At 36.1% G+C, this 19,093-nt stretch overlaps 3 protein-coding genes and 1 long non-coding RNA gene across 4 annotated transcripts; 2 read left to right on the top strand and 2 right to left on the bottom strand.

The window, feature by feature from the left end:
- Positions 1 to 2,109: 2,109 nt before the first annotated feature.
- Positions 2,110 to 6,697, bottom strand: LOC110771253 (synaptotagmin-2). The gene is made up of 12 exons (XM_021975518.2): positions 6,139 to 6,697; positions 5,781 to 5,879; positions 5,639 to 5,689; positions 5,423 to 5,546; positions 5,055 to 5,173; positions 4,788 to 4,889; positions 4,290 to 4,364; positions 3,978 to 4,054; positions 3,651 to 3,897; positions 3,098 to 3,448; positions 2,540 to 2,671; positions 2,110 to 2,422 (listed from the first exon to the last, which is right to left on the bottom strand). Exons 1-12 carry the CDS (start codon positions 6,247 to 6,249, stop codon positions 2,294 to 2,296), a joined length of 1,617 nt encoding a protein of 538 aa, XP_021831210.2. The 5' UTR covers positions 6,250 to 6,697; the 3' UTR covers positions 2,110 to 2,293.
- Positions 6,698 to 9,733: 3,036 nt separating this feature from the next.
- LOC148297919 (protein FAR1-RELATED SEQUENCE 5-like) lies at positions 9,734 to 12,814 on the top strand. Its single transcript, XM_088248975.1, has 4 exons — positions 9,734 to 9,749; positions 10,085 to 12,229; positions 12,326 to 12,417; positions 12,770 to 12,814. Exons 1-4 carry the CDS (start codon positions 9,734 to 9,736, stop codon positions 12,812 to 12,814), a joined length of 2,298 nt encoding a protein of 765 aa, XP_088105101.1.
- A 1,356-nt stretch (positions 12,815 to 14,170) lies between these two features.
- On the bottom strand, positions 14,171 to 14,708 carry LOC148297918 (uncharacterized). The gene is made up of 2 exons (XR_015834569.1): positions 14,483 to 14,708; positions 14,171 to 14,372 (listed from the first exon to the last, which is right to left on the bottom strand). It is a non-coding gene; the product is annotated as an uncharacterized LOC148297918 (long non-coding RNA).
- Positions 14,709 to 16,901: 2,193 nt separating this feature from the next.
- On the top strand, positions 16,902 to 18,319 carry LOC110771250 (uncharacterized). Its single transcript, XM_021975515.2, has one exon. The coding sequence runs from the start codon at positions 17,257 to 17,259 to the stop codon at positions 18,010 to 18,012; it is 756 nt and encodes a 251-aa protein (XP_021831207.1). The 5' UTR covers positions 16,902 to 17,256; the 3' UTR covers positions 18,013 to 18,319.
- The last annotated feature ends 774 nt before the right edge of the window (positions 18,320 to 19,093 follow it).

The raw sequence follows: 19,093 nt of genomic DNA, 5'->3' as shown, positions 1-19,093 counted from the left end.
TGAGCTAAAAGTCCACTCTTCGTCTGTGTCCTTTCTTTAGCCTCTTTCACCGATATGGATCCTTGAGTCATGGATGGGCCATGCATGGGGATCTAGATTGGTAATTTGACCCCTTATTAATCTTGTTAATGTGAATCTTGTTAATGTGAGTTATGAATTATAGTGTTAAGTGAAACAGCATTCACCATTGTGTTGTGTTGTAGAGACGACTTTGGTTAAAATACTAGTATACTTGTTTGACGTCGTCTTTATAAGAAAGTTGGCTTTTGTGGATATGGAGCTCTTTTTGATGATTTATATGCTAAAAATGAAAGTGATGATTCTGGTTCAAGTGGTTCAAGTATATTACTTGGGAATTGGGGGGAGGATATGATTTCATAACCGCACAAATTGTCACAACAGAGACAGAGCATCGATTCTTTCGTGTTTTCCTCCAACTCCAACGCCTAGATTGGTTGGTTGGATGGATTGGAGAACAGATTCATATTCTCTCTCAAGTGTTGGAGAATAAAGACGGCTATTGATTTTAAAACAATAATAATACCTATTAGTTTTATCAAAGAAAAACGAAAAGGTGGAGAATTTTCTTTTCTCCTTTAAAATGCAGCTTTTTTGTTTAGGGGTACTTGATACTTGGAAGAAGTCAAATTTGCCAAGTGCAGGCATAGTTTAAGCTGCTTGGTGGTGATGATTATTTTAGTCTAATATTCGTCTTCTTTACAGATTTAATTTGTTCCTCAAGGAAGGTGCTACTCTCTATCCATTATACTTGTAATTTTTTAGACCATGAAAAGGAAAAATCATGGAAGGTGGGTTTCGTTTGGGACCCAAAAAAATGGAAGCATGGTTGGCTGTGGTACAAGGGAACCCCACCACAGCACCAATGAATGAGGATTGTGTTTCAAGTCAGACTTCTCCAGGAACAAGTTGAGCCTAAAAGTTTAGCACTAGCTAAAAGCCCTAGCTAAAGGGTGAAAAGACTCATCTTGTTTTTCAAGCATTGGCGCGTGTTTGAGTGAGTGCACAGAGGTCCATACAGACGCACATGCTCGGCTTGGGGTCCAAAGGAAGCTTCAAATTTGTCTCTTCTTTGCTGCAAAATTCACAGCCAACAGCTGGAGCAATCAAAGTTATAATAATTTCAGAATGGGAATTTGGGTATTTCATTGGTGACTGATGTTTAATTACTTTAGACAATGGATTTCTTTTATTGGTTTCAAATCAATTATGATTATTGACAAAGGGGGATGGAAAATGACATTGAATTACATATGGGTGTAAAATTCTCCATCTTGCTAATAATTTAGACCGTCACTTGTATTCAAAAGTAAAATAAAATATATTTATTTATCAAAAATGTGTTTAATAACATCATCGTAGTCATTCATGAGGAAGTTTCAGTTCAGCCTTGAGATGGGATGGGAAGGGAAGGTAGGGAAGCAACCTATGAATAACAATGATGCCTACTTTTACTTATTTTGGTAAGGATAACACACTTTTCTTTCATTTCGAGTCGAATTATATGCGGAGTTGATAGAATGGGATGATAGGGAGGGAGCAGCAGATGATTTGCCCTCCCGTCATTCAAAGAACAACTTTTCAATATTGCAAATGATGGTGATGATGAATTATTCTCACCCAAGTGTACCAGTGTTCAGTGTTCAGTGTTCAGTGTTCTATCAAATAGAGTGTAAAGTGGGCAAAAGGTCACATCTACCGTTGAATATTGGGCTATATATTTCAATTCACGGCCCCCAATTTCCTAAGACAAAAGGGTTGCAGTGTGGGTCTAAACAATTTTAAGCTGGACCATTGGATCACAATTGATCAATTTTAATGGGGCCTTTTTGTTTCTGGCACCCAAGTGAACTGGGATATGGCCGAAGCTTTTGTACTTCGCCAAGGAAAGAATAAAATAATAGAAAAGAAGGGGATTATATAGTGTTACGCTTTAAAATTCCTAACTTGAGAAGGCAAAGGCAACACATACAATCAAAATCAATCATCTATTCTTTTCGTCCCTAGGAAGCATGAAATCATTAAAATGAAATATACCATTGATATGACTTAAAACTGTCCGGCAGGGTGATGTCAATAGCAGCGGTAAAATGGTGAAATCAATACGAAGCATCACATAAACGCACAGGAGATGATCTTAACGAATCTGGAATTTACAATAAATTCTTCTTCGAACTAAAGACAAACTGTCTCTACTCTGGCAACATGAAAGCAAACAAACCTAGAAAACTTGGATAGGTTTAACCCATTTCTACCCAATCTTTACTGCAATCACCTAAGATGTTCTCCACTGCAGCTCAATTTGAAGCCGTCCATTCTTTGAGTCAATCAGATGGTATTTTTCATTGATTCTTCTATTGCTAACAACATCCGCCAAGTTTATATCCACATATCCAAGAGTTTCCTGATTGCAAGAAAAACACCAGATGGTTATTTAAAAACTCAAGTCTACTACATATAGGTTAAATTTGTTGCAGTGTCTAAGGGATGAAGTGATCTTTATGGTGGTTCCAATGCGTACCTTGGGATGCAGCAGGCCCATCCTTGAGGACATGCTAACTACTTCAACATGAAGCCTATCGCTTTTAGGTGGTTCGTCTAACATAAACTGAAACTCCTCATCCCATCTTGGATCACGATTTTTCTTGACAACCTGTGTCAGTACCCAATGAAACTGTCAGTTCATATACAAAATGACTGTAGCAAAATCAAATAAAATGAACGGCATTCAATCTTTTCGTATTGTATCAGCATCACAGTGGGTCGGAGGGAAACCCAATACATATCCATAGCAGTTTCGTCTATCATCCAAACTTTGTATTAACTAATACACATGCATGAACATCAATAAAGTGATACTATGCATATCGAATGCAGGATTTAACTATTTCTTCTCATTTTTCGACAAACTAGGAATGCAAAAGTGAACCTGTAAAAAGTGGGGCCACAACAAATTAAGTTTTCATATAGGAATATGATGCCTCCTTTCCTCTCTATGCTTCTTTAGCATACAACAACTATAAACAAGAACAGGAGATACAACCAAAAAGACAATGACAGCAACATCAGACTTATATACCTTGGTTCTTCTCTCCTCTCCTCTGAAGAGTATTCGCACTTGTGGGTTATTGTGGTGCTTTCCTTCCACATCTTCAGCTTCGTGGACTAAAACTACAAGCACCCCACCACCTGCAGGTGTTCCTTCAGGAGCCTTTTGTATGGCATTTGGATCTTCATCATCTTTAGGCATCTCATCCTCCTTAAAAGGTTTATAGATCAGTTCCACAACAATCTGTCCACGTAACTTCTCATTTTGAGCATCATTTGGGTCCATGTTTTTCAGTATGTCAACAGTCACAACTTTAGGCTCATCGGGTGTAAGATCCTTTAGTGGAATGACATTCATACCCATTTTGTCGTGTTTGCCAATCTAAGGAAAATGAAACCCACATTATGATAAATATAAGGAGGAAAAGGTAGAAAATACTACTTAAAATCCAAAGGTACACTCTGGGCTTCTCGCTTATGTAGGTTTCTATCCATCGTGGAAAAATAAATAATTGCATTAAAAAAATACCAGGCTATGGAAAATGTGTCTACTTCCTTTCACAAGTCCAAACAAAGAACCATACCTTTTCCCAATCATAAACTATAACCTCTAATGCTTGAGTCCCTGGGTCTCTGACAACCCAATTAAACTCTTGATTCCATTCTGGGTTCAAATTGTTGTGTTTCACAGCTGTTTTCTTTGAAGGAAGCTTGTCCTCAGTGAGCTTGAGTTTCACATAAGGATCTGCTGCTCCTAATAAATCTTTCTTTCTAAGCTTTATTGCCTTTATAACTTTTACATGAAGAACCCCAACAGGTTTCCTCATAGCCCTGACAGAATTAAACAAAATTATTAAGTCACAACAAACGACTTTACACATTTAGTCGAAATTAAACCATCACACACTTACATTGTAGGATCCATGATTGGTACTTCTAGGGCTTTGGGCCATAGGTACATGTTTGCCACTTGATCTTTAATAAGCTCCTGAGGAATCAAACAGGATTTTGAACAGAGAAGTAAGCAAGACACAATAAGAAAATCAAGTTTAAAGTAAGATATTCCATGAAAAAGTAATCAATGCATCTTGTTTTCTATTGCAAGAAGTCATATCTTGATATAACATAAATACTAATCATCTTTCGATTTACAAACATGGACATATATGATGCAAACACCAATCAAATCACAGCTTAACCTCTGTAAAAGTTAAAAAAACTACCTGGACAAACCTATATAGGCCAGGAATAGCCATAGCATCTGCGCCAAGTAGTTTTAATCCAAAGTCAACATGTGGCTGCAAAATCATAATGAGATAGCTGAGAAGGGAAAATAAAAACGAAAACAAAATGGAAGTAAGGAGACGGGAGATATACCACATTATAGATAACACAACAGAATTATAATTCTGGAGGGTATGATCTTCCACATCCAAAACCCCAGTAGAAATCTCTAGAGTCAAGAAATATAAAAATATACCATTTCTCAATTTCAATTGAATTGAGGTCATATGGAATCAAAATTTGGAAAATAATGCTGTTTTGAAAAGATTACACATTTCCGACTAGAAATGATAGGTACCAGACTACCAAACCCCAGAATGTTGCATATTTAGTTATATAAATATACCATGTCCCCAACTACCAACTAACTTACTGCTGTAATTTGTAAAACAATCATCAAGCATGTTAGCAATATGAAAATGGAATCAGTACCATACCTTCTCCATTAGAGACACAAAAATTTTTGAAAAACAAGGAAATGCTGGAACCAAAGGCTTCATGGTGATACGTGGAGAAGCAAACACTTGCAAATCAACCACCTACGACAAAATCCAAAGAATCAATGCTCCACTCAAACTTTGAAACCAGCAATAACTCTCTCCTCAGTACTTGTATTGTAACTATTGATTCATGTGTGTGCCTGTGTAAGGAGTGTGTGTCTAGATGTAGACTTTAGAATATACTAATTCTATAATGGCACACACCTGAACTGTGGCTCTCAACCCAAATGCTTTAACTGCAACAAGGATGTTTGGATTGCCTGCCCACTTCATTGATAGTTCCATTATCAATTCCTTCTCACCAGTGATATAAACTTTTATTCCTGGCATATAATAAAAACCAAGAATAAGCAGTCCGCAGTAGACTTGCATAGCAGGGGAAAACAGAACAAAAGTCCCAAATAAGACCAGACAGAAAATTTAAGGTGGATATCATCCTGTTCACAATTTGCTAAATATAACTGAGGGATGGGATCACAAAAACGCAATGCAGTTGTACAGTTGTGTGTGTGTGTGTGTGTGTGTGTGTGTGTGTGAGAGAGAGAGAGAGAGAGAGAGAGAGAGAGAGAGACCTTGAAAAGTTGGCGGTAAGGAGCCCAAGGAAAGTGCTTCAAACTCAACGGAATCAATTTTGTATTTTGGAATGTGCTCAGCAATAATGGGCTTTGCAATGGTCCTTGCAGTTTTGCAAATTGCCTGAAAAATTGTACCATTAACACTCAACACAAAAGGCTTAGCAGAAACACCCCCGAAGAATATCCGAACACTGTTATAATAGGTATGCATACCTTGTCCAGGTAAGGCCACATAAGCTCAATAAATTTATTAAGCCAGTCAACCTTCACATAAACAAAACTATGATAAGCTTCTTGCGACATTTGGAACAAAATATATCAATTTGTGAAACTAAAATTTCAAAGATTAACATACACGATCATAGTCTGGATTTTTAACCCACATGGGTATCTCCGTAAGCAGCCGTTGCAAAGTATTTGAATCTTGCTCAACCAAGGGACGAATATTAGGATCCTAGATTCAATATCATTAGCAATTAGATATAATAGGGGAAATGCAACTTAATAAGTAGGTTTTTTTCTTTTCGATATACAGCATTTCACATAAGCTCAAACTTGGTTATAAAACATAAAAATTGACATGTTTTCGTTGTCTATGCAGCAGTAGAAGCACGGGAATGCAGAAAGGGGTACAATTTAACCAAACAAAAGCAGAATTAGCAATGAAGAGGAAGGAAATTGAAGAAGAAGAAGAAGAAAGGAATAGAGCCGACCTTGACATCAGTTGGCTGGAAGTAGATGAAGAGGTAATACCCGATCACAAGCCCAATTGAAGTTCCAAATCCAAAACCGCAAAAACCCAAAATCGAACTCAGAATGCCCATCTCTAATCTGCCCTCAGAGTCTCAGACAAGCCGAAATCTCTCAGAAATATACAAGAAAAAAGATGGTAAAAATGGAGTGCGAGTAAAAACGCCTCTCCAACTACAACTCTACGACTAGGAGAGGAAACAAAAGAGAGACTGTAATTGAAGAAAATGATCACATCAGATCACATATCTGAATTGCTGTGAATTCTTAAACTCATCATGTTTGTGGGTGTGAGTGTAGGACAAAGAAAAAAATGCTTAGCCGCTTGGAGTGGTAAAGACGACAATCCTTATCTGAAAAAGCATTAAAGGAGGCGCATTTATTCTTGGCGAGAAATCTTTCACTTGATCCACACACACACACACAACACAACCGCTGGCGTGGGGTTGAGTTCTCTCAAGTGTCGGTAACGCCTAAGTGCTTCTTTTTTGGAGCGCTCGGATGTCTCATCTACTCTCTCTCTCTCCAATTTCAATATCATTCGTTTCACAATAAAGACAGGGCCCGTTTCCGGTTACAGCGTTACGGGTTCGTGGGGAAATTTTAAATTAGTGAATTAATAAAAATATCTAAAAGACGGATAATGATTGCTTTCCATTTTGGGCTTTTGGCTTCTTGCTATTTTTATTACTTTTTTCGCCTTTTAATTTCCTTTTCTTTTTGACATTATTACAATTACGACTATATAGTACTTGCCTTCCTTCTTTATCCGTTCCCAAGTTGCTCGTTTGCTATTCATTTGCCGACACCAAAAGAATAGACATTGGGTAAGAATCTAATGTAGTCCTTACCGCCAGTATATTCTTCGTTTTTTTATTGGCTGTATTTTTCAATATTATAATGAGGACATAAAGTTTATTTATTTATTTAGGAACACTTAGTTTTTGTTGTGAATAATTATATAACCATGTATTTTTTTCTTCATACAAGCGAGAATTGAACCTAGCACCTTGAGCGTAAAGTAAATGCTTATAATTACAAGGGACCTATTGGCCGACTGCAACCCTTCCGTGTATTTTCATGAAAGAAAGTATCTTCCTTTTGTTTTTGTTTTAAGATTGATAGTATTTTATTAATAAGATAAACAAAAATAAATACAAAACAATTAAGGTATCGAATATGGATACAACTTCTTTAGTGATCAAATGCAACAAGTTGAATTTATATGGAAAGAATACGCACAACCCAAAAAATGACAAAAATCCCTGAATCAACAATCAGATGCACATGTACTCAAACTAGCAATAAAGATTTGTCGTGCAACGGCAGAATCGAAAGTCAAAAGCCAAAATAAAATAAAATATCCTAAACATAAAATCAAACCACATCAAACTCCTAAATAGTTCATGGAAATTATTAGACTCAAACAAACTAAGAAACAAGACCACCGCTCCACATCCTCTCGAGCAACCTGAAGAGAGCCATACCGTCATACCGGCTTAACCCATAGTGCTGCACCAGCTAAACCCGACTCGACGCAACCCAACATCATCTTCGCTTCGTAGTTCCAAATCTATATCAAAGGCTGACAACTTGAACTAAATCCTTGCATATATGGGCAAAAATACGGCAACTATATCATGGCGACAACAACGTTTTGTGACGATTATTTTTACATCACAAAACAAAACAAAAAAACGAGAAAACAAAGAATCTAGAGGGAATGAGAGAAGAAGAAAGGGGATATGGTAGAGAGGGTGTTCCCTGACCCCCAATTTTTCTTTAAGATTTTTTGAAATAACAAAAGAAGGGGTCCATGACGACTTTTTAGGAGAACTTATACAAATTACTTTGTAGACGGTCCCGTCCAAAACCAAAAAAGGAAAAACAAAGAGTATATTTCTTAAAACATCGAATTCAAGTTTTTCAACCATGATAGACAATAAATATTTTCTTTTTCCTTTTTTTATATTAAAAGAGAAGACAAATTTACAAGTGTCTCTCCGTTATCAGTTTGGTATTTGGTGGTGCTGTCATATTGGTAATAATATAATTAGAGGATGATCTTAAAATCTTGAATTAACTGTCGCTTTTGATGGCAAACCATATTTGCAAGCGCATCAACATCATGCACGACTACTATGCTACACGTCTCCATCCAATCCAACACCATATATTATAATCAAATCAATAATTTATGTAACACGGTATCATTATGAGGTAATCTCAAACAAACTAGAACATAAATCCATCATCAATGTTATAACATGGTACAGACTCTTCATGCCCCAAAAATATTCTTCTTAAAAAAAAATTTCATCTTTTTAATTCTAAGAACAGGAAGGTTCCACCAAAAGCAAACAAGGTTGAGATTTACGACCCTTTTTGCTTTATTCCTATTGACATGGATTGTCAATGAAATTGAAAGAAAAAAGAGGCTATGATAGAAGGACTAGCTTCAGATCTAAAAGTTTCAAAAATTAAAAAACCCAAATGGTTGTTCTCTCACCGTTGGGATACAGCGTCAAGATCTAATTAAGAACATGAAATATGATAACCAAACTTGCAACCTTGCTTAATTCAATTTAATCTGATGCGGTGGCAAAATCGAAATACAAGACTTGGCCTATACCAAGAATTCCATAAAGATTGGCAGCGTTCTAGGGTTTCTTTTTTCTGTTGGGGGTTGGAGGCTAGGGGTTTAACGTTGAACTTGAAATTGAATGATGATTGGTATTTTTTGTTGTTTTTTTTCTTTTTCCTTCTTGGGAACAAAATATGTAATTAAAAAAATAATAGATGGCAAATTACATGGCATATCATGTCATGTGTTATATGTGTTTGTATTAATAAAATCTGTAAATAAGTTGGTGCCGCAGCGACATTGATTGATTTATATATAACGGATAAACATCAATCTTCAGTTGAAGAAAGATGCCACAACTTTGAGGAACAAAAGAGGCCACTTCCATAGTGGGAAACAGCAGGTGCGAAGCTGAGGTCAGTTATGAATTTGAAGCAAATGACAAGTCGTGCAATGAGCCCGGATAGAAGCCCAAGTACGAATTTGAGCTGAAAACAAACAAAACCCAACTGTATAAAATAGTCGGCCTAAGGACCCCAACCATATAAACACTAGGAGACTTGATCAAGATGGCCCAAAAATACAGTAAACGACATTATTGTTGATAAAATAGGCACGCGGCACGTCGTATTTAAAAATGGGGGAGGTGGAATGGAAGGAACATGATCTGGATCCAATCTATAAAAAGGGAGAAATTATACAATAGTACAGTACTACCACGTGTCAGTTACAGGTGGTAGTACGCACCAATTGTATAATGACATGTGGCATGGCTGCTTTTTAAGAGAGAGAATGTTAACATCCAAATTTAATTATAACACCGTTAGTAACCAACTCTCTTTTTTGTTTTTGTTTTAAAATATAAAAAAGGAACCCTAAAACATAATTACTTTTATCGAAATTTGTACCACTGTTATGAAAAGAAGACTTTTGCAGCCATTTATTTTTTCGGTCAAGCTTACAGCTATAAAACTATGGATAGTGACAGAGGTAAACAAATATCCTTGATTTGTGTTTGCAATCGTACTTTTTTATTTTATTACTGTAGCTTTTATTTGTCGATTGCTGCAGCTGCAGTTTTTTTTTCTTCAGTCTATTGCTGCCTTTTTTTTTCTGTCGATTGCTGCAGTTTTTTTTTTCAGTCTATTGCTGCTTTTTTTTTTTTTCTGTCGATTGCTGCAGTTTGTTTTTTCAGTCTATTGCTGCTTCTTCTTTTTTTGTCGATTGTAGGAGGTTATACAGGTTGTTTCTCTTATATATATATATAATTATTATTATTATCATTATTTCTATGTTATATAAGATGATGTTGTGGGTTGTGTCAGTATTCATTGATGTTGAAAGTGATGAAGAAAACGTAAGAGAAAAAGATCCAATGATCGTTAACCGTGTAGAAAATATTGATGAAGATTTGCTTGGAAGGGTTGTGTCCACTGAAGAGGAAGCTTATAATCTCTACAACAATTATGCTACGAGAGTTGGATTTAGTGTTCGGAAGGGACAAAAGAGATACAATACCAAAAAAGTTCTACGGCAATTTAGTTATCTTTGTTCAAAAGAAGGTTTTCGACTAGATAGTGACCCTTCGGAATTGAGCAAGGTTAGCAAATTAGAGACAAGAACAGGTTGCGAAGCTAGCATTCGATTTGCATTTCAGGATGAAGATGATACGTGGAAAGTTTCTCATTTTGTTCCTGAGCATAACCATGAACTTGCTAAGCCAGAAGAGAGGCAATTTTTGAGATCAAATAGAAAAGTTTCAGATTCAAATTTGGGTGTCATTAAAACAATGGTGGGTGCAGGAATAAGGACCACAAATACATATTCTTATTTAGCAGAAGAAGTTGGCGGGTCTCAAAATGTTGGTTTTACAAAAAGAGATTGCTACAATGTTGTGAACAAGGAGAAAATGGCCATGATTGAAGCAGGGGATGCTCAAAGCTTGATGAACCTTTTCAAGCGCAAACAAGCTGAAGATCCTATGTTCTTTTACACAGTTCAAGTTGATCAAGAAAATCGAATGACAAACTTTTTTTGGAGAGATGGAAGGTCACGAATTGACTATGACTGTTTTGGAGATGTGGTAGTATTTGATACTACTTATCGAACTAATAGGTATAACATGATATGTGCTCCTTTTGTCGGCGTCAACCACCATTGGAAAAATGTACTATTCGGTTGTGCTTTCTTATTGGATGAGAAAACTGATTCATTTATTTGGTTATTTGAGACATTTTTAGAATCAATGGGAGGTCGAAAACCAAAGACTATTTTTACTGATCAATGTCAGGCAATGGCAAATGGCATTCAAAATGTTTTTCCTGGGGTATGTCATCGTTTATGCTCGTGGCACATATCTCAGAATGCTGCAAGAAATTTGGGAAGTTATTATGGTAATCAAGAGTTTAACCATATGTTCAATAAGTGTCTTCAAGGATATTGTGAGACAGAATTGGAATTTCAATCTATTTGGGATGACTTATTGGCAAAATTCAACCTTACAGGCAACCCATGGTTGATGACACTATATAATCTTCGTGCAAAATGGTGTCCAGTATTTAGCCGGCATATTTTTACTGCTAGGATAAAATCTTCACAAAGAAGTGAGAGCACAAACAATGTTTTTCATCAAATGTCTACTAAGACAATGAGTCTTACTCAATTTGTGCATCACTATGATAAACAAGCGGAAAAAATGCGTTCAAGTGAATTAGAAGAGTCTTTTCGTTGCAATCAAGGACTCCCTTCTAGAATTGCCAAAAGCAGTGGAATTTTGAATCATGCTGCTACTGTCTACACAAGGAAAATATTTAAATTATTTGAAAAGGAGTTTGTAGATAGTTTGGCAGTGATGATGCATGAGGTTGGAAGTGATAGCACAATTCACTCATTTCAACTTAATGAAGAGGGTCACAACAGAGTTTACCTTGTCGAACTAAATTCATTCAATTGCACTATTTCATGTAGTTGCAAAATGTTTGAATCTATGGGTTTATTGTGTCGTCATGCTCTAAGGGTACTAAATGTCAAATGTTGGAGTCAAATACCAGAACAATATATATTGAAGCGATGGACAAAAGATGCCAAAAAGGAATTGGAGGCAAATGGGCATGGTGAATTATTACAGGTAAATGGTAAATCATCGATCACATTGCGACGAAATGCTTTGATGCGAACAACTTATGATGTATTGAGTAAGGCAGCAGAGACAGAAGCTACTACTAGAATTGCTATGAAAAAATTGAGAGAGATGGAAGAATTGATTGAAAAAGAAATGATAAAGTCAAAGGAAGAAGTTAATCAAAAAACTTCTGATAACGTTTTTGATTGTAATGCAAGTGGTTGCATATTTGATGAGACACCAGTACTGAATCCCCCGTGTGTAAGGCCAAAAGGTATAAGCAATGCCAGATTAAAAAGCGCTATGGAGAAACGAAGAAAAAGGACATCAAAAGATATTGCTTCATCAAGTATGAAAGTTCCATGTCTTGTTTTATATTGTTTACAATCTCTTATTATTAATTTCTTCTCATCAGTAATGCTTATTATTACAAATTGTTTTGTAGGGAAAACCAAGCAATCAAGGGAGATAGGTCATCCATATAGCTCAGCTCATACACCAGTCAGTGTACCAATGAGTACAAATATTAGTAATCATGTATGTTTTAAAGACTTTTAATTCTTTTTTTTTTTCCTTCTATAAAGTCAACTAATTGTATAATCTCACCACTGTTATATAGGTCTACCCAACTATGAGATTGTTACCTACCGAAGGTCATGCAAATTTGCCTCAATCTAACAAAGTAATGCAATTTGTTAGTTTAAAAATCAAGTTTGTGTTTTCATTTATGAACCTAGAAAATTTAATGGTGTAACACTTCTTTTTTTTTTTCTCTCTCTTTAGGATTCCAATTCTACAAGGACATTATATCAACCTAATTTGTCCTTTACAAGCATGCTACAAAGTACTAATTTCATGGCACATTTGAATAAGGTATTCATTGAATCAGGATGGTTTATCTATAGCTTATGCCTATTTTGAAATATTTGATTGACATGAAGCTATATATAATGCAGGATTCACATTCGCATACTTATGAGCAGCAACATAATCCATAGAAGTAATGTCTCCGTAAGGTATTGTCTAAGACTAAAATAATTTATAATTATTTTCAGTTACTTTTAACTCGTCTACTTATTTAACTAAACTTGATGTATAATTTTGGGTGCAGATGCAAGAATCGTTTATGCTTGGAAATTGTTACTTATTTTGATTCAAATTTGATGTACTTCATGGTCATTGTTTGTTACTGTCGTTACTTTTTTTATTCAAACTTGATGTACTTCATGGTAATCATTTGTTAATGGAATATATGATCATATTTTTCTTCTACCACCTTTTCTTTTTTTAGTTGGAAGAAACATTGAGATTACAAAGCAATGATTATTTTCTCTTATTCTTACGGAATTTCTCGTAGAGAATTGTTGTAAGGCATATAAATTGAACAGTGGACCACTTTCACAAATGAGAAGAAGTAGCACAACACTAAGAAAGTACAATGCCAAAAAATTATAAAATTATTGAAGAATTACCAATAACTTTTTAAAATGAATGAAATTTTCATTAAACATAAATTTTAGTCTGTACAAAGTACAAACAAATGACAAGAAGCACATGTCGTGATACAGCAAACCCAAACTAAACAAATAGCTATTTCAATCTAGGCACCAGAAAAAGAAACTAAAGAAATCCAATCCAAATTATAGTTGTCTTCCATTCTTGCAATACATTGCCACACAAACTTGAACCCGTAAAAACTTAGAGAAACAGACTCAAAGAGATGTACAATCCATCTCCCACAACATTCCTTCTCCTTCCATGGAATCCAAATGACACGCTGCAGTTCCATAAAAGTTTGAAGAGCATATCAAATGAAAGGAAATAAAATGATTACTCAAAAGAAAGGAACTGTATTTAATCAAATGAAAGGAAATAAAGTGAAAACAAAGAAGCTATAAGACCCATCAGCTTAACAATTACCTTCAGGGGAGGACATATGCCAAAAAAGAACAGATAGCAACAATATACTCAAATTGTAAGCTAAAACAAATAGCAAAAGAACAGAGCAATTAGTATTATCCATTAATAATATACCCAAATCGAATGAACTTCTACACCCCAGAAATTAAGAAATAAAATCAACATGTATTAATTGCAACAAGAAAATATAACCCCAATGTACCATATCATTTTATAACCTGAATGGAATGCCACAAAAAAACAAACCTAAATCAAACCCCTTCCATCTCACAATTTAAAACACAACCAAAACCCCAAAAGTGAAGCAAATCATGCCAAAAAAAGAACAAAAAATTGCAGTTGATTCAGATTTGACAAAAATTGAAGAAACTTAAACAAGAAATTGCAGTAAGATTCAGATTTGACAAAGAAAAGCCAAAAAGTATTAAACCCCAAATCGGAATTATTTAACAAGAAAAAGAAAGAAGAGCACACAGGAGAGACGGAGAAAGTTTGGTCTTGGGTAGGATTTGTAGCCCGAGGACGAGATCTCGCGTCGTCTTTTTCCGAACGGTTGTGGGCGAATAAATAACCTGCAGAAGTCGGGAAAGAAAAAAAAACATGAAGCAATCGGCAAAAAAATAAAAACAAGAGACAAACTGGGCGAATAAAAATGACATTCAAAAATCGGAAAATAAATAACCTGCAGCAATCGAACGGTATGGCTGCACCAGTCTTTCTTCTTCTCAGAAATTGGAAAACAACCACTTTTCCTTCTTCTCAGAATATAGTTTTGTGGCTGCACCACTCGTCCTTCTTCTCAGAACGTGTCATAGGGTTTCTTTTTTATATTTTAAAACAAAAACAAAAAAGAGAGTTGGTTACTAACGGTGTTACAATTAAATTTGGATGTTAACATTCTCTCTCTTAAAAAGCAGCCATGCCACATGTCATTATACAATTGGTGCGTACTACCACCTGTAACTGACACGTGGTAGTACTGTACTATTGTATAATTTCTCATAAAAAGGAGGTAAAATCACAATTCTTCTTTTTTTAAGACACCGACCTTTTCATTGTTTGTGATATATATTATTTGTAGTTGATGATGGGCCTTTCTGTCATGACTCAGCAACAAATATATTTTACTTTATTATCATTATCAGACCTTTTTCTTTAATCACGTCAATTGGGATAAATATCTAAGCAAAGAGCATGTGACAATGTCAATGTTGATATACCACTAATAGCTACTACTGATTCGAATGAATATATATATATATATATATATATATATATATATATATATATATATATGTGTATGTATTGCAGAGAGCAAAGAGCACTCGTTCAAGAACGAGTGTTAGCCTAATTTAATTGTTATATATGAGTGGTCGGTGGGGTGCATGGTAACAGCTCACGTCACCACCAATATCTAAATGCGTGAGACACGTTTCATATAATTCAGAAATACGTCCATTAATTTAATTATTTTTCTGGAAGCCCTTTTGCATACCTTCAGACCTTGGCATGGGATGGGAGGTAGTGTAGAGGAAGCACCAAAAGATATGCTTTCGAAAGTTGGAGTTTGATGCATGCGTTGCGTGTAGAGGAAAACAAGTGTTCTGCAGCTTTAATTAGCCCGTTTTTATGTATCCCTCGTCCTCGTGTCGTGGTATATCTGGTTTTCAAGTGCATTAATAAGTATTGATGTGCGAATAATAGGTGAAGGGTTCAAGGGTAGGTAAAGATGTAATGAAATAAAACAAACTTAAAGTAAAAATAATAATTATCATGTCCCATCCCATGGACACTGTCACACACACCACAAATTTTTCTTTTCTTTCTAAAGGAAGGAAGGATACACTCATTCCCTTTGCCTTGAGTGTGGCAAAGGGCTAACGTCGACATTGGCTCATTGCTTGCTGCTTTATGAATATTAACGCAATGTTGAGTCACGAACTGATGGTCGTGCATGGCAGCTAAGTCTTTGTCACGCTCACTGACCGTGCCGTGTGCCGTGGAAATGTAATTAATTGACATTTGAGTCATTTGACAAACCAAACTATATAACTTTCGGTGGCTGCCCTGAAAGGCGTGGTAAGAATTGAATCTGGCTGCGTCTCTATTTGTATGTACAGGTTGTAATTCAACACGACAACAACATGCCAATTGCTCCCGCGTAGTCATTGATCCGAAGATTTTTAATAGTCAGCAGTGACTGAAAAGATGCCACGTATAATGAGATCAATCTCATATTTTGATATCAAAAATGCTAGTTTGTATATATATGTATAACCTCTCTAATCGTAGTGGATCCTATTACATTGGTGAATTCTTGGCTTATTTGGGAGTGATTCCAAATAGGCAAAAAAGCATTATATGAAAAATCACTTTGAGTAGTTTTAAGTAATTTCATGTGTTTCTCCCCATAATCACTTAAAATTACTTAAAATGATTATATGGAGAGTCCAGAATCACTCTCAAACGAGTCTATTAAAAAAGTGATACATAGTGTGTTATACAAATGTAACATGCCTAGAATTAGTCATTAATTTTTGGTATATATCAACAAAATGTTGAATACGTACCAAATTAAATTGTACATTTAGTACCACTACCACAGTCTACCACAGCCAGTTGTTTCCCCATTCCCACAAACAATTACAAATTAAATTAGATGAAATGCTACTATTTTAATAAAGTTGCCATCACTCTCCTTCCCTTCTTCCCTGCACGTGAGGTCACAGGGATGATTATAAAAGAATGCTGGGACCCAGCTAGTTGAATACGTGTGTGGCTAGGATGCGTCCAGTCCCTATCTGCCCATACTAATTACGACGAACCCGAGGACGATATCAGTGGCCAAAATCTCTCCAACGGCTATTTCAAATTGCACGATCCAACGGTGAACCGCGAACTGGCGGTTGCCGCCCTACAGTATCCTTGGTCTCTCTCTCGTGGACCAAGAGGGGTAGGGTAGAGGCAACGGTTGTCTGTCAAATATGACATCTATAATCTTAAAATATTTATAAAAATAATAAAATACAAAGTAAACAATGAATAAAGTAGCCGTTGGGGTTGGGAGCCTTGCTCTATAAAAAGGAGGTAAGAGGTACAGAGATAAGTTCAAGAAATTCCTCAAGGTCAAGGTAACGCAAAGTATACCAAAATAATTCAACCCTTTGAATCAGGGTTTCTGAGATCCGCTCCGGATCCAGAAGATTTATTTACTCATCATCTCTCTAATTCTAATCTGTGTGCTAGATTAAAATTCCCAGTTTTAACTTACTTAAAACGTCTAAATTTCTTGTTACCAACTTTCTGTAGAAAAATTTTGCAAATCAAAGAGTTTTTCTTCTTTCCATTCAAATTGCAAATCTTCAGCTTTCTCTCTACGTGCTTTGTTGATCAAACTATCTTTCATTTTTCTTATATATTCATATCATTAGACATCAGAAAAGCTGCAATCTGGCTATGGAGGCTGTTGTTGTAGACCAGTCAATCTCTGCCTGCAAGCAGATTAAAATGATCAGAACAACCCCAAGATCCTCTGAAAATCTTGCTCCCATAAATTACAACATCCATGGAGGTCTCTTGCAGGCTCCTCCACCTTCTCTCTCATTTTCATATAACCCTCCAGCTTCTCTCTACAATCAATATCGGTGCCAGCAACTTCAACAAGTACAGAGGCAGCAGCAACAACACCCACCTCTCCTTCCTCTGCCGGTTCCAAACAGACCTCCTCATCATCACCAGTCTCTGCCATCTCTCCCATCTCGTACCCGAGGCCTCTCTCGCCCTCCCACCACCAGAAAGGCCAACAACGCCAGAAGCCAATCTCTCACACCCAAGAAACCAAAGTCAAAGCCCTCCAAGAAAGAAGAAGCTAAGCAAATATCTGACTGCTTGATCATTGCTTCCACCAACCGTTTGGGACCCGACCCGAATGATCTTCCCACAGATGTTACTAAGGTTTTGATGACATCATTATCATCATCATCATCTTCATCTTCATCATCAATTGGTAATATGAGTGATCTTAGTGGTGTTGGTGTTGGTGTGGGAGATATGGATAAGTTTTCAGGTTCCATTTTCACTCTCTCGCCACCTCCGAGTAGCTTGCCTCTCCCGAGGTTTTCTCTGCAGCGAAGGCTCAGTCGCAACGCCGAAGCTGCGGGGATCGACGCCGGAGCAACGGACAATCTCCGCCGTCTGTTACGTCTCCGCTGAACGGCTGAAGTTGTTGTTTGGTTTAGTACGTAGTGGTTTTGGTGGTGGTGACCATGGTTTGTTTGTAGGGTTGGTGTCTTTTGTGTAAATAAAGGCTTCGTGGGAGGGTGATAGTATCATGAAATCCCTCTCCTCCCTTCTCCTTCCTTCTCCTTGTCCTTGAGGAAATTTGTGATCACCACCTGTGTTTTTGATTGGGTGCACAAAAAAAATACTTCAAGGATGTTTTTTTTCTTCTTTTAATTTGTTTTTCGTTTTGTTGGTCAATCTCGTAATAATGTAATTTATGACTAAAAGAATGGTTTTAGTTTTTGATTTATAAGTTATAACCTATACAATTGTTCTGATTCTGTATTGTAATTTGTATTTGTTCCCAAGGAAATACAAAAACTCTTGAGGAAATAATTGTAATTTGTATTTGTTCCCAAGGAATTACAAAAACTCTTGCAGTAGATTCCTGTGCAGTAGGAACGTGATAACAAACATTCCACCATTTGGTTGGTAGCAATCTGTTTTCATACCATGCTGCAAAAGAGTTGAAAATATCTAATGGTGTGTTTACTAATCAGGAATTGAATTCCATCTATGGAAGATTCCATCAAGAAATAGAAAAGTAAATGGGGACCCTCACAAAATTAGGAATTGAATTCTTAATTTTGGAGGAATTTATGGTGTGTTTACTAATCAGGAATTGGAATTCTCATCAGGAATTAAATTTTGCATATGGAGAATTCCTGTGTTTACTTCACATCAAGGAATTGAAAAGTAAGTGGGGCTCACACAAAATTAGGAATTGAATTCTTGATTTGGGAGGAATTCAATTCTTGGGTGGGAGGTGGGTGAAAGATGGTATTCTAATTCCTGAAGAACTAACCCATTAGGAATTCATTTTTTTTACCCATTATATCTTCACACAATATTCAAATTTTCACATTTGTGATCTACTTTAACCCAATAACGAGGACATTTGAGTAATTAGTACAACTCCTACCCCAATTCCATATGATTTAGTAAACAACTTCAATAGGAATTCAGAATCTAACTCCCCTCAATCCATATGGTTTAGTAAACAACTTCAATA

This window comes from Prunus avium, chromosome 1, assembly GCF_965620075.1.
Source record: "Prunus avium chromosome 1, drPruAviu1.hap1.1, whole genome shotgun sequence".
In the NCBI taxonomy this organism is placed as follows: Eukaryota; Viridiplantae; Streptophyta; class Magnoliopsida; order Rosales; family Rosaceae; genus Prunus; species Prunus avium.
Note: the sequence above shows the minus strand (reverse complement) of the source record. Positions and strands in the feature narration are given on the sequence as shown.